The sequence below is a fragment of the Hoplias malabaricus genome, chromosome 12, assembly GCF_029633855.1.
Source record: "Hoplias malabaricus isolate fHopMal1 chromosome 12, fHopMal1.hap1, whole genome shotgun sequence".
Classification (NCBI taxonomy): Eukaryota; Metazoa; Chordata; class Actinopteri; order Characiformes; family Erythrinidae; genus Hoplias; species Hoplias malabaricus.
Window position 1 is genome coordinate 40895731 of NC_089811.1, and position 27443 is coordinate 40923173.

A 27443-nucleotide genomic window follows, 5' to 3' on the forward strand; every position below is an offset into this window, starting at 1 on the left:
TCTATGGTGGCTTCTGGAAATAAAGTGTTGCACTGTAACATATTCACATTGTGTATGAATCTATTTTTTTTTTTTACCTATTCTTTACTGAACTATTTTTTTAATTAAAGTGGGATTGATTTTGTTTTGTTTTGTCTTTTACAGCAGATGCATTTTAGAGTTAACAATGCTATAAAAACAGGGTTATCTTCATTCGCTTGACCTTTCCCTTCCTTGTGACTGCTTCTGCTTGCAGTATGAAATAAACCAGTTTGTATTCACAGACCTGACTGAACTGAACAAAGAATGGAATGTTTGTTGATAACGATAGCACCTGTGTCTCTGTGATGTCTCAAACAAAACAAGTAGGGTGATAAATGCTGACTGTTCTCATTTTTCCGGGGCTGGAACCATGATCTAATTACACACACGATTATTTCCAGTTAGTTTAAGCTTTCTTTTATCTGAGAGATTGATTATGAGAAATACTTTTTCAGTTTTTCTTTATTTCATCACATATGTGATACTGTGACTAATGGGTTTTAACAAACAATATAAAAACTACATCAAAAAGAAAGAGAGTAAATTACTTGTTGTGTAAAGTATTTCTTAGTTTACTTCCTACTTACACAAGCAGTGTTTGCCTAAGAGCAGGGAGTGTGTACATGTTGGGTGTTGCCCACAGACACGTCACTGAATGCTTTAAATATATTAAGACTCATCCACTCCCCACTCTCCATTTGGCACCTGTTGTTTGCTGAGAACTGTTGAATTTTCTACTTATTTCTCGAGGTAAGACTGACTTTATTTTAACAATGAGGTTCATTACCATTTTTAACACTACATTTTTACACTGAAATGCTGATGTTATAAATCTGAAAACTCATTTTAAGTATCGACATTTCACAGTTCAACTGCATATTTTATTCATAATCCTTAAAAAAAGTTGGTAAATATTGTGGCTTGCTAATTTGTCATTTCAGTAAAGATTTAACACCCTGTGAATAAAAGAGATAGACTTAGGCTTTGGGTCCCAGCCTAGTTTTATTCACCACTACAGAAACAGTTAAAATTAGGGCCCTAAAAGTAATTTATTTAAGAAAAATGCAGCTCAAAACAATAAATATATGCATGACTTAGTTACGATCTGTAATAATAAGACATGGTTAATCCTGGATTCCTGTCATTAACACCAAGAAATATAAAAAATATCAATTACTCACTGCATTCTCTAGGTCTGAATCTACAATGTGTGCCATGAACCTCGTTATATAAAGGTGAAAGTAAGCTCTGATATCTTTGTTTTCAAGGATAGACTCAATATGAACCCTTACTATCCTCAACAACCAGGGGGCTGGGCAGGCCCTAACAACAACATACCGTACCTACCTCAACAACCAGGGGCGCCCTACTATCCACAGATGGGTCCTGGGTATGGAGCACATAATCCTCATGGTCATGAACATCATCACGAGCATCACCATGGGCACCATGAACATCACCATGGGCATCACGAAAATCACCATGGGCATGGACATCATGGGCTTTTTCACCATCATGGTCATCATGGTCATCATGGAAAACACTGAAGCAAAGAGAGGACGAGGTAAGATCACTAAACATTTCCTAAACACTGTTGAAACATTTGTAAAAGCACAGCGTGACTTTGCAATCTTAGATGTAAAAATAGGCGAAACAGTAAGATGCAGCACAAAAAGAGGAATTAAAGACACAATGCTCTTGTTCTTCTTTCTGACGACTCTGTTTTGTTCACAGCACGTCAGAGAACTTTGTTGCAGTGACTGACAGCAGTGAACATGAAGAATCTTAAACCTGTCTTACATTCTTGTTTTCTGTGAGTTTCCTAAAAGTAAAAGCATATACCACATTATTGATCTCTTCATTATAATTATGAAACTTGAATAAAAATGGATAAATGCAGCCTTTTACATAAAAATGTTTCATTAAACACTTCATTAAAAAGATTTTATTGACTTTTAATCTAAAACCACATTTTTCTTTTAAAATGACCATAACATGTGGTACTCCTAAAAACTCTGTGTTAATTTTTATTAAACAAAATACATTAAATTGAATAAAAAAGCCCACATTTATGTGGTGCCTCTTGTGCATTGCTGAGTAAATCATTAAAAAACAGCTACTGCTCTGATCTGTGACACTCTGTTCCTGAAAGGCACTTTTTAAAACAGCACAAGACAAAAGCACAGCAGTATCCAGTTGCTCTGGCAGGAAAATACAGATTCATAACATACTCAGTCTGAAGACAATGATAAGGCTTGGTCACACACCACAGCACTGGAATGTTCTAAGAGTGAATTTTCAGTCTTCAGCTCTGTTTAATTAAGCCCCAGAGAGTTAGTGTGTTAGATTTAGGCTGCTTCTTTTAAAGCCAAAAATGAAGATTGTAAGAGTTAATGTACAGTGACCTTGTCTGGTTCTACACGACATGTGGAATTTCCAGAATAAAATAACACTATTTTGTTCACTAAATCCATCTAAATATCATGATACACAAATACAATGCACTAGTGCTGCTAACTGCAATGACTTTTGTTCAATATCCTAATGACCCTAAACCAACAATGATATACACTGGTATTTATATTTTATATACGACTGTTTTCCTGCTTTATCTTATAGTTTTCTGGCCAAGGTGTCTAATAAATGTTTTTTTAAATATTAGACTTATACATATAAATATATCTTTAACAAATAACTATAAAATAAGCAGAAAAACGGTAGTATAAAAAACCCATACTACATAAATAATATGTTTCAGTGTGTATCAAAAGGGGATTAGGAAAATTAGAGTACTGTAAGTGTAGTGAATAATGTATGATCCAATAACTCTCTGCCCTGCGTTGAACACATCATCAGTGATAGCACCTGGGGTCATAGGGTGTCAGAAACTGCACAAACACACACTAAACATACAACATTTTTTTTCAGCCACAATTTTTTTTGTGTGTGATTATGTTTAGGGCCTGCTTCAGGAGCATGTGGTTTGGAATCTGGGCAGAACAAGAAAGCTCAAGATTGCCTAGGCCTTCCGGACATAAACATACCACCCAGTGTCAGAAATCTCTGTCTCACTTTCAGGTCAGGGGTCCTGGTCCAACAGGATGATTATTTAAACCATTAACTTAAGGTCTCAAAATCACTCACTCACTGCGACAATAAGAAATAAATGGATTTAAAATTATAGTTCTTCTATTGTACTGTACCAACCAGCTCGACAAATATGTTCATGAATTCCTTTGTGAACTTATTCCTTTCAGTCTCAGAGCTAAAGTATTTTCATTGAACTTGTGTACCTGAGGAATTCATTTCTTGAAGGGACCACACATTTGCCACGCAACTGAACTAGATGTCCATGTTTTTGTTCCCAGCATTTTATAAACACAAAAGGTTATAATCATAAGAACAACAAAGTATCCCCTTTTTGAATCATGGTTTAACATTCGGATCTAAGAATTTCTTAATTTCAGCTAAATACCACCTCAGATGACCAACAAGAATGAGAAATTACACTGTGCCATTATTTATTTGACCAAATCTAGGCCAAAATGCAGAAGTAGTGTGTGAGAAATTAAGTAGGGGGAAGTAGCAGCCAGATGCTGTTAATCAAATGCCATACATTTATTTCTCATTCTGGAGAATTCAAGTGTGTTCAAAATACCATCAGGAAGGACATCAGCAATGGTCTTAGAGAAGCAATTGTTGTAGTCCATCAATCTGGGAAGGATAATAACACCATTTCCAAACAATCTGAAGTCCATCATTCTACAGTGAGAATGATTATTCCCAAAGACAGTTGGTAATCTTCCCAGGAATGGATGTCCCAGCAAAACCACCATATGGACAGACTCATGCAAAGCTCAGTGAAATTGCAGAATACTCAAGAGCTACATCTCAGACTCTATAGGTGTCAGAAAGCATAATAAATGTCCATGTTCTTAACAGTACAATTGGAAAAAGACTGAACAATTATGAGTTGTTTGAAAGTGTCGCCATGAGAAAGACTTTTTTTCTAAAGGAATATGGCAGCATTGCTTTTGCAAAGTTGCATCTGAACAAACCACAAGACTTTTTGAACAATGTCTTTGGACAGATGAGACCAAAGTGAAGACGTTTGGCCATAACACATAATGCCACTTTTAGCAAAAACCAAATGCCGCTTTTCAGCACAAAAACCTCATACGGCCGAGCAGAGTGCTGATTTGGGCTTGTTTTGCAGCCACCTGGTCACTGAGTCAACTATGAACTCTATGTATTCTAGAGTCAAATTTCATATATATTGGTAAAACTTTAGATTACAGACTGATAATACCCATTAAGTAAGCTGTAATATAAGATAAAATAAGTACTGAGTGAGTAAAGGGTATGACACTAGAAATATGTGGTTATTACTGAGTATTTAACAAACACTTTACAAATAAGGAAGAAGAGTATTTCCTCATTGGTCAGCTATCTACATATAATGCTTCATTATCGGCTAAACAGTGTAAAATATCTCAGACCTATGTGAGTATGTGATGATGGTTATTGTGGTTAATCACATGTTCTTCCTGAACCCAATGAGCGCAAAGCACCGGAAACTCTGCTGGAGCCTGTAATGACAGCAACTGATCACCTTCTCTGTAGGTGCACTGTAAATAACTTTAAAGGATCTGTAATTACATTCAGAAACACAGTGAATTCAGAATAGAAGCTGCATTCCTTATTTATAAAAATGACAGGAATAATCACTTGCATAAACTGTCATACTTTTAATTCAAATATGTAATCTATAATTATGCTGTTCTCAAACATAGGTAAGATATACTCAGTAATAACCACATATTTCTAGTGTCATACCCTTTACTTACTCAGTACTTATTTTATCTTACGGCATACTCAACAGGTACTTTCTCTGTACTTTCTGTAATTTAATGTGTTACCATATCTCCAACAGATGAAGCTTGACTGAAACTGGGTCATGCAACAAGACAATGATCCTGAGCACACCTGGGTGTGTACTTAATTTTTCGTACATGGCTTCAAATGTGGTTTCATTTTTGTTAATTAAATAATGACACAGTGCAATTTGTTGTGTGTTGCTGTCCACCATAGGTTGTATTTACCTAATTTTAACATCTTTAACAAGGACCAGAGTGTATTTTTATTGTCATGATACATAAAACCATAGATTTCAAACAGTGTTTAGTTTTTTTATTCCTCATGAAAACAAAACCAGTTTGTCCAGAAACACCCAAGAGAATGTTCAGTTCTAAGAACTAAATGTTTTTAAAATAGTCTTTCAAACAAATGTTTATAGCTGTTCTGGATACATGGACATACCAACACAACTGAATTAAAATGCTCAATTATTACAAAAATAATAATAACATTGTATAATTAGAATTATATTTAATATACAAATAAGGCTGTATCTCCTGATCACCTTTTAAAAATATATTTAAAAATGTCATTATATATCAGTTGTTATTTCCAGTAATACACGCTGTGTGTCTGCTGTATGAGTAGAGTATGTTTATGTCTGGGGTGTTGCCCATGGTCTCATCATTCCAGACTTCAGTACAAAAAGACTATCCATTCCGCTCTCTCAATCTGACACCTGCAGTTTCCCTGAAATCCAATGTAAACAGCTAAATTCTTAGGTTCATTTGCTGATATTATAAGTGCAAACGTTAATTTGATATAAGTACATTTTCCCATTAAATAACATTTTTCAGTGAGGACCTTAAAATATATGTATTAATAAAATATAGTATATTGTTAATCAGTTATATTAACTGTGTATTTATAATTACCTATCCTAGATTTTTTAAATGCTGTTTACAAATCAAGTCTAGCAAGTCTTTAGGCTCATTTGTATGAAACCTTTCAATTATTTTTATGGTCTAAACTACAAACCAATAACAATATTTAAATTTGGTTTCCCTCTATGAACCTTTATACTTGAAGATTGTGGTATAATAATTATAATGTTTAAAAAATTAACATAATTTTAAATACTTCAAACGTTGAAACCAGTTTGATGCAGTTGAAGTCAATGATCAAACAAATGACAGTAGTGAATATTTGTGGGAAGAGTGCTGGACTCAGACTGTTTGAAGGGCAGGGGAAAAAAAAATAAAAAGGGCACCTAACAAACTGTAATCAACAAACTGTGAAAATAATAGTTGTGCAATGAATCTTGCTGCAAAATGAAAGGCTAAATATGCTTGATAAGTCTTTTTATTACATTAGGATCACTATGAATCCTCAATATCCTCAGCAACCCGGGGGCTGGGCAGGTCCTAACAACAACATGCCATCCCCCCCCCCCCCCCCCCCCCCCCAACAACCAATTCTTTTTTTCTGTTTTATGTGATGGACCATTGCCTTGTCAATTCTTTGCACCCGGTGATTCTGGGTAGGCTCCAGACCAGATACAGCCCTGAACAGGATGAAGTGGTTACAGAAAATGAATACATTTTGCCATAAGTAAAATCACATATCAGATTCAGATTGATCAGAACTCAGCAGAAAACAGCATTTAAAATAAAACTTGTACTGCATTTTAATATTTTATCTCTTTTTTTATCGAAAATGTATCATAAAAATGTATAATACAGTATATGGTACTCCCCTTTAAAATTGTGTATTCACTTTTAATGCATAACACTCATTTTAATCAAATAAATCAACTCAGTTGGATTCGTATGTATCTTTGTTTCAGATAAATTCAAGGAAATCTGAAAGAACATAAACTACTTTTTTTATGCAACAACTTTAATATATATATATAAAGAATTAATAAGTAATGTATCCAGTAAGGAACATCATTATGCAAAACAAGTAGATATAAACAGGATTATTTCCTTAGCGCCAAATTCAAATGTGGCTTCCGAAGCAGGTTAAAATAGCAGGTTAATTCTACAATGCTCCACATCAGCAAGCCTAGATGATAATGATTCAAATCTGAGTACAAGAAGTTGAAAGCCTGGTGCTGAAGTGACAAAAAAATTGTACTGGTGAATTAGGGCCACCATTTAATCTGTGAAAAAAAACTTGCTTGTTGTTGCTGTGGTGGTTTTCTTACCTTAGCACTGCTGCTTGACGATGGAGACTGTATCCTTTTACTAGGGTGTTATGAAAGCCTAGGTTGCATGATTTCCAAATGAAAAGCAAAATTTACTTCCATCTGAAAACAAGACTTTAGACACTGAGCAATAGTGCAGTCCTTTTTCTCCTGGGCCCAGGTAAGACGATTCCGGTGTTGTCTCTGTGTCATGAGTGGCATGACACAAAGAATGCAACAGTTTTGGCCCATGTCCTGGTTACATCTGTGTGTGGTGGCTCTTGAAGCACTGACTCTAGCAGCAGACCACTCTGTGAATTGCCCCCAGTTTTTTTGAATGGCCTTTTCTTGACAATAATTTTCAAGGCTCTGGTTATCCCTGTTGCTTGTTCACCTTTTTCTACCACACTTTTTTCTTCCACTTTCCATTAATATGCTTGTATACAGCACTCCATGAACAGCCAGCTTCTCTAGTAATGACCTTTTGTGGCTTACCCTCCTTGTGGAGGGTTTCAGTGACTGCCTTCTAGACATCTGTCGATTCAGCAGTCTTCCCCATGACTGTGTAGCCAACTGAACAAGACTAAGGGACCATTTTAAAGTCTTAGGAAACTTTTGCAGGTGTTTTGTGTTGATTATTCTAATTTTCTGAGATAATGGCTTTGGGGTTTTCATTGGCTGTAAGCCAAAATCATCAGCATTAAAATAAATAAATGCTTGAAATAGTTTACTCTGTTTGTAATGAATTTATATAATGTATGAGTTTCACTTTTTGAAACTAATTACTACAATAAATTCTAATTTATTGAGATGCATCTGTACTTCCATTAAGAATGTGTGAGTGTGTGTGTGTGTGTGTGTTGCCCTGTGAAGGACTGGCGCCCCCTCCAGGGTGTATTCCCACCTGGCGCCCAATGATTCCAGGTAAGCTCTGGACCCACCGCGACCCTGAATTGGATAAGGGTTACAGATAATGAATGAATGAATGAATGAATGTACTTCCATTAAATTATTTCTCTCTTCTTCTCTAGCATTTCAACTTCAACTTCCAAATAATTGTTTAGAACAGAAGTGACATTAAGTTGTGGTTTTGGAGACATGCTGATCATAAAAAGCTACCATAGTCTGTAGTGTTCAAACATTACATTACAACTGGAGAAATGTTTGCCTCTGTTGTCTTTTTCCTCATTCCTAAAATAAACACATATCATTTTCAAGGCAGACTGGAAACAGCTCTTGGTATTTTAAACTTCTGATTGCTGTAAGTGTTGACATGATCATTCCTAGATATTAATCGTTGCTTAATTGGTCAGTAAAATTTTTTTTCTGGTTTCATTTATATTTTCTCATCTTTCTCATGATAATAAAGGTCTGAGGGGGTTGGTTTCGTGCCACTCCACTCATATTATAGCCCAGTAAATCAAGAAATCATGGGTCATCCTAACCTCCTAAAACACAGGTGAACTATCAGTGGGAATTGTCCTTCAATTACATGTTCATTTATTTCAGTTACAGGTTAGATTCTTGTCAGTTTAAGATTGATATTAAACTATAATGTGATCTATAATGGTTATCTCTATACCAAGATTTACATATTCATAAAAATACTGTTAATTTGTGTTAGGGACAGTAGGAATCTATTAATTAGTAAATACTACCTTTTGGTGCTCTGAATATAAGTATAATAGTGAATAAAATAAACATAAGTGAATATTCTCAGTTACTTAAAAAGGTCCTTTGACTGAAATGTTAATTTTACAATATGATGTATATAATGCATTTAAATAAGTAATGTATTTATTCTGATAGTAATCATAAAATAATTTTAATTGCATTAAGTTTCTCATGTTTCTGAGAGCAAGGAGACGGTGGACCACTGTTGTTCCACTGAGGGGAGAGTTGGAGGTCCACTAGTGTTTTACACAGTGTTTTCTGGGCGGACCGCTGCTGATTAAACAGAATTTTAGACAAAATGCCTAACATTTTAACACTTTTCCATTCACAGTCCAATTTACATTTTTCTCCTTCATTAGGTTCTTTTTGTTATTCTTTATAAATGAGATCAGTAAATAATTTAATCAGCACAGTGTCAACATTTTTATCATTTAATCATTTTATATCAGTCTTATACTCATTATTATATCTCTTGTAGTTGTTGCTAATATTTGTATTAGTTTGTTTTCCAAAATAAAAGTCTCTGTGACTATAAAATCTGTTTGAGGAGATTAAAAATGTATTATATCCTGTACACATTACAATAATCTGAGTGGTCAGGTGGTGGACCAGCGGTGGTGTGCCAACATTTTTAACCGTAATATTCTTATTTACAACAATATTCATGTGATAACGTCGTCAAATAAACAAGGTGCGTTCTCTGTGACGTCTCTTTACCTCGTGAGCCTTTGTTTTGCGACTGGAAATTAAACCAGTTTGTCCAGAAACGCCCAGAGACTGCGTTCAGTTCAAACAAAGGAATGTTTTTAACACTGACTTTTAAACATACGTTTACAGCTACTTGGAACACATTCAGAATGACTTCCATAATGTAATTAAAATCCATATTTATTATGTGCTCTGTATGAAAATTAGTGTGTGTGAAATAAGTTTTATTGGACGCGTTTTTATGATGTTACGGTTAATAAATTGTATAAGGTTTTGAGTAAAACTTTCCATTTCCTGTTCCCTTTTTACACTCGCAGTGTTTCCGCTGTATGGACAGAGAGAGAGCGGGGGGCGTCACCCAATGATTGTCATTCCGGAATTTAGTATAAAGAGACATCTCCTCTCCAAAGATTTTCTGTGTTTGCTGTGTTTTTGGACCTTGTTCGAAGGTGAGTAGGTTTTGCCTTTACGTAAAAAATCAGGTTCACAGTCAACTTCAACTTTAGATGTAAATACAAATGTGAAATTTTCTTGAAAATGTTTTATTATTGTTGTTGTTGTTGTCAGTAAGCCAGGTTTATAATTTGTTTTATTTAAAACAATTGTTTTATTCACATCTAAGTCTTTTAAAGGAAGTTAATGTAAAAGAAATTACGCAATTTCAGAACATTTCTTTTGGTATATTTTTCTAGACATTCTGGCACCATGTAAAATACCAGGTGTTGTTTTCAAATTCGTTTAAAAAGATATATAAATGTAAAAATGAAGATATAAAATTATGCCCTGACAGTGACAATATCATCATCATCATATTTTCCGCTTGTCCATTTCAGGGTCGAAGTCACTGACAATATATACATTTAATTAGACTTTGTGGACTCTTCCATTTTTGTCTACAGGAAGTACAACAGACCAAACCTGTTGTACTGGGCATGAAGCTACTGAACGCTCTGCTGGTTAGTGATACTGTTTATAAATCAGATGTAATTATGTAAATGAGATAATTAATCAGAACAAATGGCAGTGGATAGAATTAAATGAAAAATACCTCAGTAACTAGTCACTGAAATAGTTATGTAGTATGTGTATATAATAGTATGTGAAGGACTGGCGCCCCCTCCAGGGTGTGGCCTTGTGACCAGTGATTCCGGGTAGGCTCCGGACCCACCGCGATCCTGAACTGGATAAGGGTTACAGATAATTAATTAATATTTGAGGTTTGGCTCATTTAATATTTTAAATGGGTAATTATTATAATAAACAGATCTGAGTAACAAATATGTTCTGATATCACTGTGTTTTAGGACAGGATCAACATGGACCCTCATTGTCATCAGCAGGGAGCCTTCGGAGGTCATTATGTGTCATGCCCACCTCCACCACCAGTTGTGCCCTACTGTCCCCAGGGTCCAGGTCCTTATGGACCTGCATATGGGCAGGGAGTTTATATCCCATTTGATCATCATCATCACCATCATCATGGACATCATCACCATGGACATCACCATGGGCACCATGGGTTTTTCCACCATCACGGTCATCACGGTCATCACGGTCATCACGGCCATCACGGTCATCATTGCTAGGGCAAGCAAAGACAGAGCAAGGTGAGACCACTGAATGTAACTTGACACAACTAAAGCATTTTAGAAATTACAGTGGGATATTTAATAGAAATTAAGAAATAAAAAATGACAAACAATAAATAACAGCAGTGTTTCAGAAATATGAGATACAGTGAATAACATTTTTTTAAAATTTTCTGATCTGTTTTAAATTATTATTATTCTTTTTCTTTTTAGCTTTTTTAGAAGGCATTTCCTACAGTGACTCACAGCAGAAGAATTAAAATCCTGTGCTCTTTTCACTTTTCTACTGTTATTCTAAGACTATTCTCTTAAATATTTACTCTGTTAATAAATGTGAAGTTACAACAAAAACTTTATACAAAATCATGACAAGTGCCTCTCTGAGGTTTTACTAATGTCCCGTGTAAAACATTTTGGGATAAAACCAAAGTCAAAAGTGCAATCTTAAGCATTTATTCTTTTTTTTCATTTACTAGTAATGTATATTACATATTAATATATTATTATATTTGAGTAATTTAAGTAATATATTACACATAGTGGAAATGCAGTTTTAATATTGAATGTATAATTCTGTGTTGGCTTTCAGTTATTCTCTATATCTGTATTTCTTTCTTCAATAAATGGGTTGTATTACCCCTTCAGGCTGTGTATTGATTTTTTTTTTCCCATAAAACTGAAATGAAATAATCCCGTTAACCCGATTTGGGGAGTATTTTTGTGCTTTGTTTATAACATGTTGACCCACTATAGTTTAACCATGGACGGAAATAAAGAACTATCACTGCTTCTTAAAGGCATAGAAAGAACAACAGAAATGAAATGCAGACAAAAACAAACTTACGAAAAAAACCAACAATAATAATAATAATATTTATAATATTTTTTTTAAAGATTTGATCATCTTCAACACAGGGCAGATTTAAAAGCAATGTCTAAGATTGTGGGGAACTGTCATGCTCTCATTTTTTTTAACAATCAGAAGATCTATGTTTTTAAAAGTGGAACTGTGTTTAAAAAAATAAAAATAAAAAAATTTTAAAAACTGATGATACAGTTTGTTAACTTTAAATGTTTATTCACAGTTTGAATTGCCACAGAAACTCATTTGTAACTTGATTTAGCACTTTTGGCCTGTGTTTACTTTCATACAGTTAGCGGTCTCCCAAATTTAGAGTTAGTTCCACCATTAGTAATCTGAAACCTAAAAAATAAGTGAATATTACCTGCACATGAGCAGGAATAAAGCAAATAAATATTTGGAGGACTCTTTTCTATTTTTCTGCTGTAAGAAGTGAGAAAGAACATCTTGCATTTTGAACAATTCATTATGATATATGGCACAGTGGTGCAACAGGTAGGTGTCGCAGTCACACAGCTCCAGGGACCTGGAGTGACTGCCTGTGTGGAATGTGGTGTGTTCTCCCTGTGTCTGTGTGGGTTTCCTCCGAGTGACTTGTCTGTGAGGAGTGTGGTGTGTTCTCTCTGTGTCTGTGTGGGTTTCCTCCAGGTGACTGTCTGTGAGGAGTGTGGTGTGTTCTCTCTGTGTCTGTGTGGGTTTCCTCCAGGTGACTGTCTGTGAGGAGTGTGGTGTGTTCTCCCTGTGTCCGCGTGGGTTTCCTCCGGGTGACTGTCTGTGAGAAGTGTGATGTGTTCTCTCTGTGTCTGTGTGGGTTTCCTCCAGGTGACTGTCTGTGAGGAGTGTGGTGTGTTCTCGACTTAAATGTGTCTGTAGGTGTGAGTGAATGTGTGAGTGTGCGTCGTCCTGAGAAGGACGGGTGCCATCTCCAGGGTGTGTTCCTGCCTTCCTGCCAATGATTCCAGGTGGACTCCAGACCCACTATGACCCTGAACTGGAAAAGGGTTACAGAAGAATTAATTAATAAATAAATTAATTAATTAATCTGCCCAAAGTCTAATGTCTACTGAATTTCACCAGTACATACTTTTCTCCTCTGGATGTAGAGTGTGGCGGCCCTAAAATGGGGAAGACTTGCATAACATTTACCCAAACCAATCACAAGACAAATATGGCTCTGCCCTCTTTTTATTTCTGAACAACTAAAAAACAAAAAACTAAGTGATAAAGCTAAGTTTCATCTAACAAGTATTACCCAGAATTACTTTGAAAACAAAAAACTATTAAAAAAAGTGTGTATATATATATATATATATATGGCACATTGACCTGTTGTCAGTCACACAGGTTTATTAGAATGATGAATGCAAATATAAAAAAGAATGCAATATATCAAAATCTGTGGGATGTGTTTATGTTCCCAGAAATTTGTTCTTCGTTTGTTGCATTGTAATTTAGTCTGGGGTTCTGGCAATATCCTTCAAACATCATTTGCAGTTACAGTTTACTGCAAAACGTTCAGACAGTTGAGGAAAAATACTACAAAGTAAGAATGCATACCAAAATTTAAGGGATAATGTTTTATTGTCAATTAACAAAATGTGAAGTGAATGAACAAAGGAGCAATCAAAATCAAGTTCAAAACAGCATGAATTCTTCAATGCACATTTGTTAAATTAGTCAACCAGTTATACCAGATGATAATGATCATCACTTTCATATGTATCTGATTAATATTACTTGGCATCTACTTTACTCATAATTATTATTACATCTCATAACTATGTCCCATTAGTATCTCATTTAGCAGCTCTGAATTTATTCGTTTCAATGAAGCGCTGAGGAGTAACCAAAAATAAATTTCTGCCTCCGCCTGCTGGTCAACACTGGTATAACATGCTAAACTTTCAGGCACACCTCACTAGAAATAGAAAAATTGAGGACATTTTTGATGGCTAAAATTGTACAAGTGATAATATATATTTTTCAGCTGATTTTGGTATGTAAAACAGACAGGAATAAAATAATAATATGGAGCTTAGTTTAAGGAACATACCTTCAGGGTTTCCTCACTACCAAGACTGAGTTTATGAGAGACTTTTATTGTGAAGTGAGTTCCCTCTATGCTGTGTGTGTGTGGAGGTGCTGTAGCTGTGAGTGTGTGAGGCTCTGACTGTGATTTAGTGATGATTATTCAACACTGAGGGCCGGTAGCTGTTGAATTAGAGTCAGATGAAGCCCGGGGCGATGTGTACTGATATTTGTCACAGGGTGTGAAGTATGTTGGCTAAATCCGCGGTGTTCCTGCTGGAAGTGAAGGGGACTGAGCCGCGGTGTTGGTCCAGAGATGAGCCGTCGAGCTTCAGCGATGGCGAGCGACTTAACCGGCATCTGCTGTGGGTCCGTGACTGTCCTCCTCGCAGTGTTCACCCTCCTGCTCTCCTCCTCCTGCGCAGCCGCTCACTCCTGCACACACAAAGTGCCCTTGCCAACAGAGGTAAACACACGGAGCCTAGAATATGTGTATTGTCAGAATGCGGAGCGCCACGGGAATGCCTCTCCCTCTCTTACCCTCTCTCCTGCTCACTCACTCACTCGTGTTTAGCAGGCTCGGGATTATCCGTTAGGTGGCGCCCTTCGCACTCAAACTCGCACAGCACCGAGAGATACTGTTTCTAAAACCAGCTTCAACATAAATTATTTATTATTTATTTATTATATTATTTATTTATTATATATTTGTTATTCTTTGTTGATTTTTTTTCCCTGACAGTGTTGTTTCATAGACACATACACAGAGTCGCTAAGTTAAAGTCACACATTTAAATGATTATGAAATGAAACAGTAGTCCTCAGATTTTTATTTTGTTTTTTTAATTTGCTGGAAATGGGCCTAGGTCTGTTGGCACAAGTGTCATTTATGAATTATGGATATGTAGCTAGATTTGTAAAGCAGGAAAGATATTAACAACACAATATTTATTCAAAGTGAATTCTAAAATCAAGTCATTTTCAGGTGTTCCCCCTATTTTTTTCCTGCCATTCCAGAAATAAATCTCACATAGAATACAGTATATAATCTTATGTAATGATTTGGCCAAACCTTGTTTTGTCTGTGCTCTCAGGTGATTCATGATGTATACCTGAAACCAGTGAGACTGACCAAAAGAAGCCCAGAGCAGCAATTAAAGATTCAGATTGTTTACGACTCCAGTTTGGATGAGTAAGTATTCTGGCTGTAAACATGAGATTTTGAAGCTTTGTGGCTTCACTGGCACTGACTGTACTATCTGTCTGTTATAATTCTAGGCTAGATCAGGACAAAAGCATCCTTGTAAAGGTATTTCTTTTCATTTTCATCCTGAAGGGCATGTAAGGCTTAATTCAGCACGTGAATAATACACTTTTTCTTTCTTGCTGTTTCTAAAGGACAAACTCTTCCCACAAGCCATTGATTATCTTCAGAGGGTCTTCAGATTGCGCCAGCAGACGGGTCTTGTGTTACTAAGCAGGTAACTTACAGATAAAATCCTCTTAAAACTTTGGCACTGAGTGTGGTTCATAGGATTCTTATTGCAGCAGTGTTTCCTTTGAACAGACAATGCTCAACAAACCAGTATATGCGAAAAAAAGATGACTCTTATCGTTATTGCCAAGGAGCTTGCGCAGATATCACGAGATGTGGACCAGTGATTGTGCCTGAGAGACATTTACAGGTTGGTCATTTAACACTTTAGAACAATAAGAGTGCTCCTACTGTTGAATATTGTTTTTGTTTATAGGTCAAACCACATGGGGTTAACGTTTTGCAGTGCTGTTATGTCATGGTGTCTTTAGTTGGATGCCCTTTATGAATGTTAAGCAATGTCTAATCCTACTTAAGTTACAGCTGAGGTCGTGTTCTTTAATCAGGTTAGTCTTTTGTACTTGTTAAGATGAGACATGGGTTGAAAGAGATGACTGGCAGCTGAAACACTTGCTTTGCACTTCCTTCTTTTTTCTTGTTCGCATGATTTCAAAATCTGGTTTCATTTGGTCTTAACTGCTGTTACCGTGTGCAACCCCATTTACAGAAAAGTTGGGACATTGTGTAAAATGCAATAAGAACCAGAATCGATATGCAGTGTGGGCCATTAATATGGATACACCTTAATAAAATGGGAATGGTTGGTGATATTAACTTCCTGTTTGTGGCACATTAGGATATGGGAGGGGGGAAACTTTTCAAGATGGGTGGTGACCATTTTGAAGTCGGCCATTTTGGATCCAACTTGTGTTATTTCAATGGGAAGAGGGTCATGTGACACATCAAACTTATTGGGAATTTCTTTCATTTCTTTCATGAGTTATTTACAAGTTTCTGACCACTTGGATTGGTCGTCGTGGGCCAGTTGAATGGCCCCCAAGGTCTCCCGATCTGACCCCCTTAGACTTTTATCTTTGGGGTCATCTGAAGACAGTTGTCTATGATGTGAAGATACGAGACGTGCAGCACCTGAAACTACGGATACTGGAAGCCTGTGCTAGCATTTCTCCTGCAGTGTTGCTATCAGTGTGTGAAGAGTGGGAGAAGAGGGTTTCACTGACAATCAACACAATGGGCAGCACTTTGAACACATTTTATAAGTGGTCAGAAACTTGTAAATAACTCATGAAAGAATAAAAGTTACGTTAAAACCAAGCACATTGTTTTTCTTGTGAAATTCCCAATAAGTTTGATGTGTCACATGACCATCTTCCCATTGAAAAAACAAAAGTTGGATCCAAAATGGCCGACTTCAAAATGGTCACCACCCATCTTGAAAAGTTTCCCCCCTCCCATATACTAATGTACTACAAACAGGAAGTTAATATCACCAATTTTGCAAGTAGAATCCTCATTTCCCTGACGATTAAGGTTTAATTAAAAGAACGTTGATGTAACTCCGTGATTAACTCGACTCTGTCCCAGTTCTTTTTATTTTTTCCGTGTATTGCAGGCATCGATTTATAAACGTTTGTATTTATGTCTGTTAAATGAAGCTTCATGAAAATTAATAAATCATAGATTCTTCTTTTTATTGAAATGTACAAAATGCCACAAATGTTCTGAAAATATTTGCTGTTCAGCAATGCAGAGTGTGCAGTGAAACTGGGAAGTCATGTGGCCCTGTGGGACCCCCAGATGGAGAGGGAGTTGACAGAGCAGATTTTCTGTTGTACGTGAGTGGGGTGACCACTGAGCGCTGTGGACAAGAGAACATTGTGGCCTATGCAGCGTACTGCCAGCTGGAGGCAGAACTAGACAGGTATAATCAGTGTTTTCTGTTAAGATCCCAACCATGAAACTAATTGAAAGGATTTATTTATTTAATGTGAACATTTTGGAACAAAGATCATTTTGTCCTAATAATTCCTGTCATGTTTGCTTGTAGGCCTATTGCTGGATATGCTAATTTGTGTCCAAATATGATCTCAACACAACCTCAGGAGTTTGAGGGCATGCTGTCTACTGTTAAACACGAGATCATACATGCTTTGGTGAGCACAGTAAAGCATCTGTATTTTCATGACTTATTTATAATGTAATTAAGACAGCTGATCTTTGTGTATTTTGTGTAGGGCTTTTCAGCAGGACTTTTTGCTTTTTACCGTAATGATGATGGGAAACCACTAACACCACGCTTTGCAAATGGCTTACCAGCATTCAACGAAAGGTAGATTAAACAACCCACACGTTTATTTTATGCTTTGTTAGCAGAATTAGTTGATGTTACACTAAATTTCCTTATTTGATTCATGATAATGAACAGTTTCTATGAAAAAGAATATAGTCGCTGTCCAATTAAAATATGTATCTCCAAACACAGTAACTTTACAGAAGTGAATGTAAAAAGACTTTATTCAGAGTAATTTTGGAGAATTTCTATTGGTTCTTTCATCATGAAGTTTTCACACAGTTCGAAAGACAGCTGTGTTCAAACGATGTAGTGAACTAAAAATGGACAAAAATGGAGATGCATGTTTTTAATTTGGGTGGCACGGTGGTGCAGCAAGTACTGTCGCAGTCACAGCTCCAGGGACCAGGAGGTAGTGGGTTTGATTCCCGCTCCGGGTGACTGTCTGTGAGGAGTGTGGTGTGTTCTCCCTGTGTCTGCGTGGGTTTCCTCCGGGTGCTCCGGTTTCCTCCCAAAGTCCAAAAAAAAACACACGTTGGTAGGTGGATTGGTGACTCAAAAGTGTCCATAGGTGTGAGTGTGTGAGTGAATGTGTGTGTCTGTGTGTTGCCCTGTGAAGGACTGGGGCCCCCTCCAGGGTGTATTCCCGCCTCGTGCCCAATGATTCCAGGTAGACTCTGGACCCACCGTGACCCTGAACTGGATAAGGGTTACAGATAATGAATGAATGGATGGATGTTTTTAATTGTACAGCAACGATATATATATTTATATTTGTTCTACAGTTTGGGCCTATACCAGTGGAGTGATAGAGTAATAAGGAAAGCGACCAGAATTTGGGACGTCCGTGGTGGTCACATGGTTCGACATGACGTCCATCTTATGGTCACCACACGAGTTGTGGTAAAAAAAAATTTTCAAATTTTTTTTTAATAAATAATAATTTGTCACTATATGGTTTAAGAAGCTGAATATAACTTTGATATATATTGATATATATATCAATTATTTTTAGGAAGAAGCTCGAAGACATTTCAAATGCCCTATTCTTGAGGGGATGGAGCTAGAAAACCAAGGGGGCATGGGCACAGAGCTAAATCATTGGGAAAAACGCTTATTAGAGGTACAGGGAGAAATATATAGAAATACTAAAGCAATAATGGACCACAGATATTGAATATTTTTATTTATTATTTATGGGGTTTTTTCCAAACAGAATGAAGCGATGACTGGGTCTCATACTCAGAACAGAGTTTTCTCTAGGATCACACTTGCTGTAATGGAAGATACTGGGTAAGGGTTTCACCAGTCTTTGCCAGATAAATGTATTAGGATTATTGATAAGACTCTGTGTACTATAATGAATTTTAAATTTCTTACACTGTGGGGCACTAGATTGAAGTAAAAAAAACAACCCTGTGGTTGGTGTAGCACAGTGGGTAACACTACTGATTTCAACATTGTATACCCGGGGTCAAGTCTCCTGACCGTACATGCTCTGCTCAAATTTAGGCAAAGGAGCAGTGACACGCAGTGGTGGCTGTTTCCCTCAGGACCACTCCACAGACCTTTGATCCTACTAAAGATTTGCTCCTTTCTGAGAATGAAAGAGAGACACATTATTACAGTTTCTGGATTTGTATAACGTTGAAGTATATGGTATATGTTTTACATAGGTTTTGTTGCTTATTACAAATAAATTTGTGTTTATATCAACTGAAAGAGTAAATAATATTTTCTTTAAATGTTCAAGTAGAGATACTTATTTAATAAAGTGTACCCAAATTTCAGCAGACGTTTGAGTTAGCCAAAAATAATGTTATTATTACATAATCAAGCCATATAAACATCGCTGTAGGTTTGTGATTTCGAGGTTTTTATTATAAAATCTGGTTCTGAATTACTGTGAATGGGTTTAATTGGAGATATGGAAAAGCATATGTTTGTTTGCAGTGCAGATTTATTAAGTTGGGGGAAGGTATTTAGTGTTTGAAAATGTATTCATTATTTATTAGTAGCTGTACATTGCTCTTAATGGAGTGTGTGTCGGGTCAAGACAGCTGCCACCCTCAGAACAGAAGAAAACATTCGTTTGTAAGGGACATTTTCATACATATTTTGAAAATGTTTTATGCAGCTATATTGCAGTCTAACTACGACCGATATCTGTATGTTGATAATTACACGTAGTATTATATAGATTTACTTTCCCACTATCATTCACATGGTAAACTCAGTCCATTTTCATTTACATTTACAGCGTTTAGCAGACGCTCTTATCCTGAGCGACTCACAAAAGTGCTTAGTGTTCAAACAGAATGTTTATCCTCGCTAGTACATACAGGTTTGAGTCCAATCTCCCCTTGATCTCAGACACTGCCAGAACCAGGGCCAGTGCTGATACCTAGAAAGAACTAAACACAGTGAGTGATCAATACACAGTGTATTTAAATGTAATTCTCAAATGCTGTAAATGTAAAAGTCACCTGGACTTTACCAGGTGAACGACTGGGAACGTGTTTGACTTTCAAGGTTTTCTTTTTGATTATTTTATTAATTAGCTGTAACTTTACAGAACTTTTAATGGAAGTGAATGTAAAAAGATTTTATTCAGAGTCATTTTGGAGCATTTCTATTGGTTCTTTCATCATGAAATGTTCACGCCTTGTGAAAGACGGCTGCTGTGTTCAAACAGTGTAGAAAAATGAAGATACATACAAATGGAGATAGAGTTTTAACTGTACAGCAACTATATATATGCAAAGGAGCAGTGACACACAGTGGCGGTTACCAATCAGAAAAAAAATCCTCTTTTCTTATTTAACCCTCTGAATCATGTTGTGTGTTAGGTGGTACAGAGCTAACTACAGCATGGCAGAGAATCTGGAATGGGGAAAAGGTCTGGGTTGTGACTTTGTGATGAAGAGCTGCAAATTCTGGATCGACCAGCAGCGCCACACGTAAGCTTTCTCAAAATATATTTACAATTCCTCTATAACTTCATATCAGGAGTCTCAACCCCCTGGCTGTTCTTTTACCTATGGTAACATTTATTCTTAAACATTTTGCAAAAGCTTTCTCTCTTTTCAAACTGCAATATGATTTCAAAATATGTAAGCGTTGATTGTTGAGCAAGGCTATTCCTCGCTGTGGTTTTGTTTGCAGGAAACCAACACTATCCCCGTACTGTGACTCTGTGCGTGGCACTCCTCTGCAGCTCTCCTGCAGGCAGGACCAGCTGGCAGTGGCAGTCTGCAACCTGCAGAAATATCCCCAGCCCCTTCCCCATGAGTATCAGGTCTGAAAACAAAAAAACTCTTCATCTGAACTGCAAACTAACCTTTCAGTTTAATCGATGACATTTGCAATAAAATCTACTTCATGAAATAACTTTTTAAAAATAAATTTGCTTATTGTTCAGACTCAGCATGTGTAAATAACTCATGAAGCAATGTTGTGGTTAAGTAACTGCCCTTGTTTATACAGTACTTTGACAAAATCCCTGGTGTGCCTGAAGATGACTTGGCACTGTATGGAGGTGCAGTGGAGATAGCGGACTTCTGCCCGTTCAGTCAGGAATTCAGCTGGCACCTGAGTGGAGAGTACCAACGCAGCACCTACTGCAGAATAGAGGAGAACCAGCCAGGTGTTAAAATTAAATTACAATTTAATTTTAAAGACATTTTTGTATCAATTAATGTAATAAGTACATTAATAAGTAATGGTGAACATTTCAACAGATCTAGTGTGTTTTTTCATACATTTAAACGTATAGCACAAGCAAATCCAGAAGTGTATTTTGAGTGGATAACATAATTTATTTTTCCTGTTTTCCACTGTGGCAGACACATGGAGAAATTATGCTGCTGAAGAATATGGCCCAAACTCTGTTTGTCTGTACCAGAAATCAGCCTTCATAATGGAGCAGTGCAATAAACGCATGAACTACCCCGACTGGGGAAGTGGCTGCTATAAGGTGAATCCTCTCCTCGTTTCTTAATAAGAAACAAGCTGTGGTTTTTGTTGAGCCCCTTATGACAATCGGATGCTCTGTATTGTCTAATTTAAAAAGCAGTCCTGGTTAAAACTTTCATTGTGAATGTAGGGTTCCCCACGGTGCTTTACAGTTATGGTGGCAGCCTTGACAATGTCGTCCACCCCCTCCCCTCTCCCCCATTGTAAACACTCAATAATAAGAGATCCTTCAATGTTCCAAAGTACTTCCTGTGACTTTCTGTGTTTAATGCGTTATTCAACAGTTTTCAGTCACAAACGCGCATTCTGAAGTATAATCCAGCGTTTATGGCGAGCTGTGTGTCGCCTCTGAGTTTCCCCACGGCTGTATGTACATTGTTTTGAATCATTGATTTGAATTAGCACTCAATTTGTGAGCTGATTCACTCAATGAGTCGACTCTACATTCAACCCATCGTGTAAGTTTCTTAAAGCGCCCAAATATGGAGCTCTATTAGGGTCAAAAGTTTTGTTCATTTGAAAAAAAAAAAAATAAATCTGCAACTGAAAGTTCAAATCTTGAGATTGAACTTTGAAAAATACAACAGTGCATTCAAACATTTAAAAAGTGTATGATGATTTTTTTCAATTTAAATATAATTTTGATTCAATTGTGTTGTTTTTTTTTTGTTTTTTTTTTTGAATAAATAATTTATTTTCAATGTTCACGTTTCTATCTATTTTGATAGTTGATGTCCTATATTCCCAGATTTTTTGTTTTCAGATTCAAAACTTTCAGATAATTTTTTTCAGTTTCTGATCCTTGTTTTTCAGTACAATAACAGTTACACCCCCCCCCCGCCCCCCCACCCCAAACACGATTATCTGCGGGGAAACCCTGGAATGGGTGGGGTTAGCCATCTATAGTATACTTGATGTAGTACTTTATTAAAACTTGACTGTTTTGGTGTAGTGACTATTCGGATTGGGGGATGAATAGAATGACTAAGGACATTTTTTTTGTTTTCCATTCTATGAGCTCTTTATTACAAATAAAGCCTTTGAGCCTTCCCTGGATTGGATGCCTCTTGTGCTTTCAGTATTTCATCTCTCAGTATAACACATTAATGGAATGCAATGCTTTAACTGTTGCCATGGGGCTCTGGTTGTTATTTTTCCACAGATGTCTTGCTCAGCACAGGGCCTGCTGGTGTGGGTTCAGGATCAGAGTTTCTTATGTGTTCGAGCCGGACAGCTGCTCAATGTAAATGTGCGAATGAATCAGTGGGTGTACAGTGGTCAGCTGATCTGCCCGGCCTGCTCTCAGTTCTGCAGCCACTGCCCCCTCCCACATGAACTCCCGCCAGTGAACACAACTCGCAGAATCCGCATAGGTAAGCTCGGATACCTTGTTTTCTTTCTGTTTTCTACATAAGGCAAACAAAAGTGGAGAGTGACAGTTAACAAAACAAGGCAAAACCTGCTATGTTGGATGCATGAAGACTGTTGAGTTCCCCTGTTGGATTATAACCACGTCTGACTGTATCTAACTGCTGCTAATACAGTGTCATTGAATAATACCTACCCAGTACTAGGGCTGTGATTATTATTATTATTATTATTATTATCATCATCAGATTTCACTGTGACTGGGCAATGGGTTGGAGCCAGACTCTAACACCAATAGAGTTCCACTCCAAAACTGATCCCTTCACAGACTATACTGGCTGTCAGAGACGCCAGTGCTTCAGCTTAACATGTTTCTCTAATTTCTGATGACACACACTGGCCATTTTATAATTGAGCACAGTAAATATATTACAGATTTCTCCTTTAAATGAAGGGGTTACTTAAATGTGTTAATTCTGAAGTGTTAACATCTTGTTAATTTGCTTTTCATTCCACAGACCCATGCTCCAGCTCTTCTGGTTTGGTGGTGACATTATGGCGGCTCCTGTTTAATCTTGTTCCGTTGCTAGCAGGCTTTATCCTCTGCGTGAGAAATTGAAGTCGGTCACATGAATGATGTCAGTGAGGGGAGGTCATTGGCATTACACTGCCACAGGCTTCCTTTTGAGATTCTTGTATTAGCAAGGAAAGCAGTGCTCAGTACATTAGATTATACTGATTCACTTACTTGCTTTTGAACATGAAGGCTTTTGTGAATGGTAATGTTGAAGGATGGAAAAAGCCATGGATTGCACTCCACTCTGTGAAGACATTAAGTGCCAGTCAGCCGTAGTTGAGTCGAGAAGCCATAGCCATGCAAGGTGGTGTGCAGCAGGCGATCTAGAAATGCTGGTGCTAATTTTTGTTGTCTTTCTATCTCTGGTGGACATGTAGCTTTTGTTTGTTTTTGGGTTTGTTTTTTTGTATTTCCCTAAAAAAAAAATCAATGATAATGCTTTAATAATTGTAGCTCTGTAAATGTGACATATGATGTGCAACGCTGAGAAAATTCTTGGAGAAATCTTCCAAAGGAAAGTGAATTTGAGCTCAGACTTTAGTGGTGATGTTGGATGTTTATGGGTGGAAATATGAATGTTGCTGTTCTTTATGAATTGGCATGTACTGTAAAGAAAATGTATTTAATATTAATGTCTTATTTTTTAAAAAAAGGAATCACAAGTTGGATTTGATTAATATGTTTCCTATAATGTATTATTAACTAATATGGTCTTTTAAGTAAATTCTATAATGGGCTGCTTAAAAAGTTTTAGCAGAGGCAGTCTATATTAATATACCACATTAATGTACTGGTTTGACTGTCAAGGCTTCTGATATACTGTTTTTCTGGTGTAATGATGAAAATTGCGATCTCCGGGGAAATCAGATGTTTAGCCTCTATTGTGGGTGCATGGATCCTCAAAGAATTTGTTTTGACATGTTTAATCTCTCATGTTTGCATTTGCCTTGGATTGGAAGTGAACTTTAGTGTGAATTATGACTGATAGTTTCTTTTGAATTGCATTTTTCCTTTTCAACACAGATCAGATTTAAGGAGAAGTCTAGTGGCTACATTTTCATTTTTCTGTTTTGATGCTGAGCAATTGTTATTCTCAGAGAGTAGTGGCAAATAGTCATATATTCCTCCAGAGTTGTTCATCTGGAACTTATTTTCTTAGTTTTATTCTTTTGTCTTAGCTCTTAAACTTAATCAGACTTTGGTGAATGGACCATTATTTCAAATGTGCAATAGCATAGGTAGCCATGCGGACTCGGACATATGCCGATGTGAGGTTTATAGCTATGTTTCTATCCTAACTAATATGAAAGTACATAGTTTAATATTGTAATAATATGTAAGATAATACATATATTACAGATTTTTAATTGAATTTTTTGCTTAGAACTGTTGATTACTTGGACTGCCAGACACCTTTTAACTTTGGTTAACGACAATACACTGTGCAGAATGGTCTAATAATTTCAGTCCCCCCCAAAAAATACCACCTAACCTGGTATCTCAGTTAGTAAGAAAGTGGTATGTGAACAAGTGATGCATTATCAGTATGTTGGTGCTAAGGATACAATTTTTAGTAATTTGCATTTGATTCTTAACTGCCCCTGGCATTTTAAGTCAAGTTCTCTACATTTTTTTTTTGTCTAGTGTTAACATATTGAATCTCCTGTCGTAATTAATTAATTTATATTTTAATTATTTATTTAATTATTTGTATTTATCTTATTAATATTCTCTCAGTTAAGGCATACGAAGCTGGTTAGACACTAGCTTACACTAACAGTAAAGCACTGGAAACATGTATTAAACATGGCAGCCTGTACTTTTCAACTAACATTTAATGTCTAACGTTAAGGGCATTTTATTTCTGCTTACAATATTGTACGCATAAAACTACTAATTTTACCAAGCAACGGTAGCTTATATTGACTAACTGAAGATTGAATTGGATACAAGTGTTATTCTCAGTGCTTTGTAGTATGACTCAAATACAACAGTTTTTTCTAGAAACAAACAAACAAAAAAAAGAGTAATGCAATTATACTCTGAAGGTTTATACCTGCTTTTTATGTCCATGCAGTAAAGTGTTTTAATGTACAATTTCTGCACCGAAATACAGACTGAATGAGCCTTATAATCATAGAGGTCCATTCCTACTGAAGTCAGGGACAGGAGTTTCTAATGCACCAGAATGCCTACCTTCCCATAATTCATTTCTGCTGCTGAAGCATGGTGTCTGTTTATGTGAATTTGTCACCTCTCAGTTTTCTCTTTTTTGGACCGATACGGTTTTCATTGCTGTCAATATTTTCAAACAGAAGCCCATTCCCACCAGGTACAGGGGGCAAAAAAGTTGTTTTTTCCTGCTTAGTTTTTCTCAGTTAACTCATTTTAAGCATATCTCAAAATAGTTATTTGGTCAATTCATATTTAATATCTAAAAAATGTTTTATTATAAAATTAAGAACATAAAAAAAAACACGTAGGTCCTTAAATAAAATTAAATATATTAATAAAATTAATAGAAGTTATTATTTTGGAATGTAATTCGAGATTCTGTATCAAACTATGAAGTAAATAGGCATTGTTTTTTGAGATACTAAGTCAGAATCTTTAAGTACTGCAGTAAGAAATTGGAAAAAAAAAACATTTAGTTTAGTCCCTCTGCCTAAAGGGATGGGTTTCCATGGTTTGTTTAACACATTAAATTCTGCCAATGAGGTAAGCTTAGTACATTTTAGGTGTTTGACTTTATTGTTTACAATAACGGAAAATGTATTCATTTTATAACAAATAGCCTTTTACTTGTTCCTGTTTTATTTGTGTATCATGTTGTTGTTGTTGTTGTTATGATACTACTTCATTTTCTCACTTTCCATTATATGATATAATTTAAATGGACTGAATCACTAGCAAAAGAAAATGTTTTATTATCATGATTACTTTAACACAAGGAAACCTCACAGCATAGTTTTATAGTTTATGAAAGATTCCTAATGTTTAGAGTTAAATTTTATTTTACAGTTCCAGTGCTGTATGTGTGTGTTAAATGTAATATGGGTTTTTGTGACATGTAGATCTCAGGTTAGAACACATTGTGCATATCCGCCCCCTGTACTTACTAAATTATATGTAGATTCTTCAGAAGTAAGGATACAGATCAAACATAGTTTTGTATTAAATGATGCTGTCATTTAGAATATTAATGATTAATTGGTGTCTTATGTTTTTTTTATGATCAGAACTGACAAATTATATATTGCAAACACATGCTGAAAAAATAGTTTCAGTTCATTTCATGTTACAGTAGACAGAAAGACGGGGTGAAAAGGGAAATAAAAAATGTAATAGTGATCGATGTATGCCAAACGTGGAACAGATTTCTAGGATAAATGAGACACTGAGCTGAGAGATGACTGAATATATGATAGACCAAAGACAACTCTATGCATAACTCCTGAGAATTCTCACTCAGAAAATCTTCAGTTATGTCACTCACTTCCTCTGCTGTTTTATGTCTAACTGCACATGTTATTTGTAGAAGATTGTCATTGAATTAATTTCTTCCTTCACCCTTAAATGTTGAACATGTGTTTTGATGAGAACAATTAAAACCATTTGTGGAACTAAGGTACAGAAGCTAATGCGTGATTATTTTTTTCAGTCATTGATGGAAGACACACATCAGTGTTTATTTTCTCATCTCATCTGTGTAAAGCCAAGGTATTCAAAACATTCCCTGACAGTATTTTAAGAACTTGCAATCACCCCCACCCCCATTTACCAAAAAGACAACTTTGAACCTCTTCAGCTTTACAGTAACTAAACATTAAACACTGCCCACTGAAATAGGCTGTGATTAAAAAATAGATCAATAAAAATTTGTATATATTTCTACATAAAATCCTCAAATTGATCTTATTGACAGCCCCAGAGCACTTTGTTTCTATAATTACCCACTGTTCTCTGCATG

At 36.2% G+C, this 27443-nt stretch overlaps 1 protein-coding gene and 2 long non-coding RNA genes across 3 annotated transcripts; all 3 read left to right on the forward strand.

Annotated features, from left to right (window-relative positions):
- The first annotated feature begins 640 nt into the window (after positions 1-640).
- On the forward strand, positions 641-2071 carry LOC136664218 (uncharacterized). Its single transcript, XR_010795093.1, has 3 exons — positions 641-771; positions 1290-1585; positions 1756-2071. It is a non-coding gene; the product is annotated as an uncharacterized lncRNA (long non-coding RNA).
- A 7345-nt stretch (positions 2072-9416) lies between these two features.
- LOC136664066 (uncharacterized) lies at positions 9417-11678 on the forward strand. Its single transcript, XR_010795063.1, has 5 exons — positions 9417-9431; positions 9766-9897; positions 10282-10404; positions 10753-11055; positions 11251-11678. It is a non-coding gene; the product is annotated as an uncharacterized lncRNA (long non-coding RNA).
- A 2565-nt stretch (positions 11679-14243) lies between these two features.
- On the forward strand, positions 14244-27090 carry lmln (leishmanolysin-like (metallopeptidase M8 family)). Its single transcript, XM_066641368.1, has 17 exons — positions 14244-14393; positions 15022-15119; positions 15206-15236; positions 15326-15408; positions 15495-15612; positions 17006-17184; positions 17311-17416; positions 17498-17592; positions 18339-18456; positions 18569-18676; positions 18770-18846; positions 20403-20513; positions 20719-20851; positions 21040-21199; positions 21399-21529; positions 22691-22901; positions 23415-27090. Exons 1-17 carry the CDS (start codon positions 14244-14246, stop codon positions 23513-23515), a joined length of 2010 nt encoding a protein of 669 aa, XP_066497465.1. The 3' UTR covers positions 23516-27090.
- Positions 27091-27443: the final 353 nt, after the last annotated feature.

Bases quoted from the DNA above. Each gene is read 5' to 3' on its own strand.
- lmln (XM_066641368.1), top strand. From the start codon at position 14,244: ATGAGCCGTCGAGCTTCAGCGATGGCGAGCGACTTAACCGGCATCTGC. The intron at 14,394-15,021 runs GTAAACACACGG...CTGTGCTCTCAG, and splicing joins AAGTGCCCTTGCCAACAGAG to GTGATTCATGATGTATACCT. The intron at 20,852-21,039 runs GTCTGAAAACAA...TTGTTTATACAG, and splicing joins CCCTTCCCCATGAGTATCAG to TACTTTGACAAAATCCCTGG.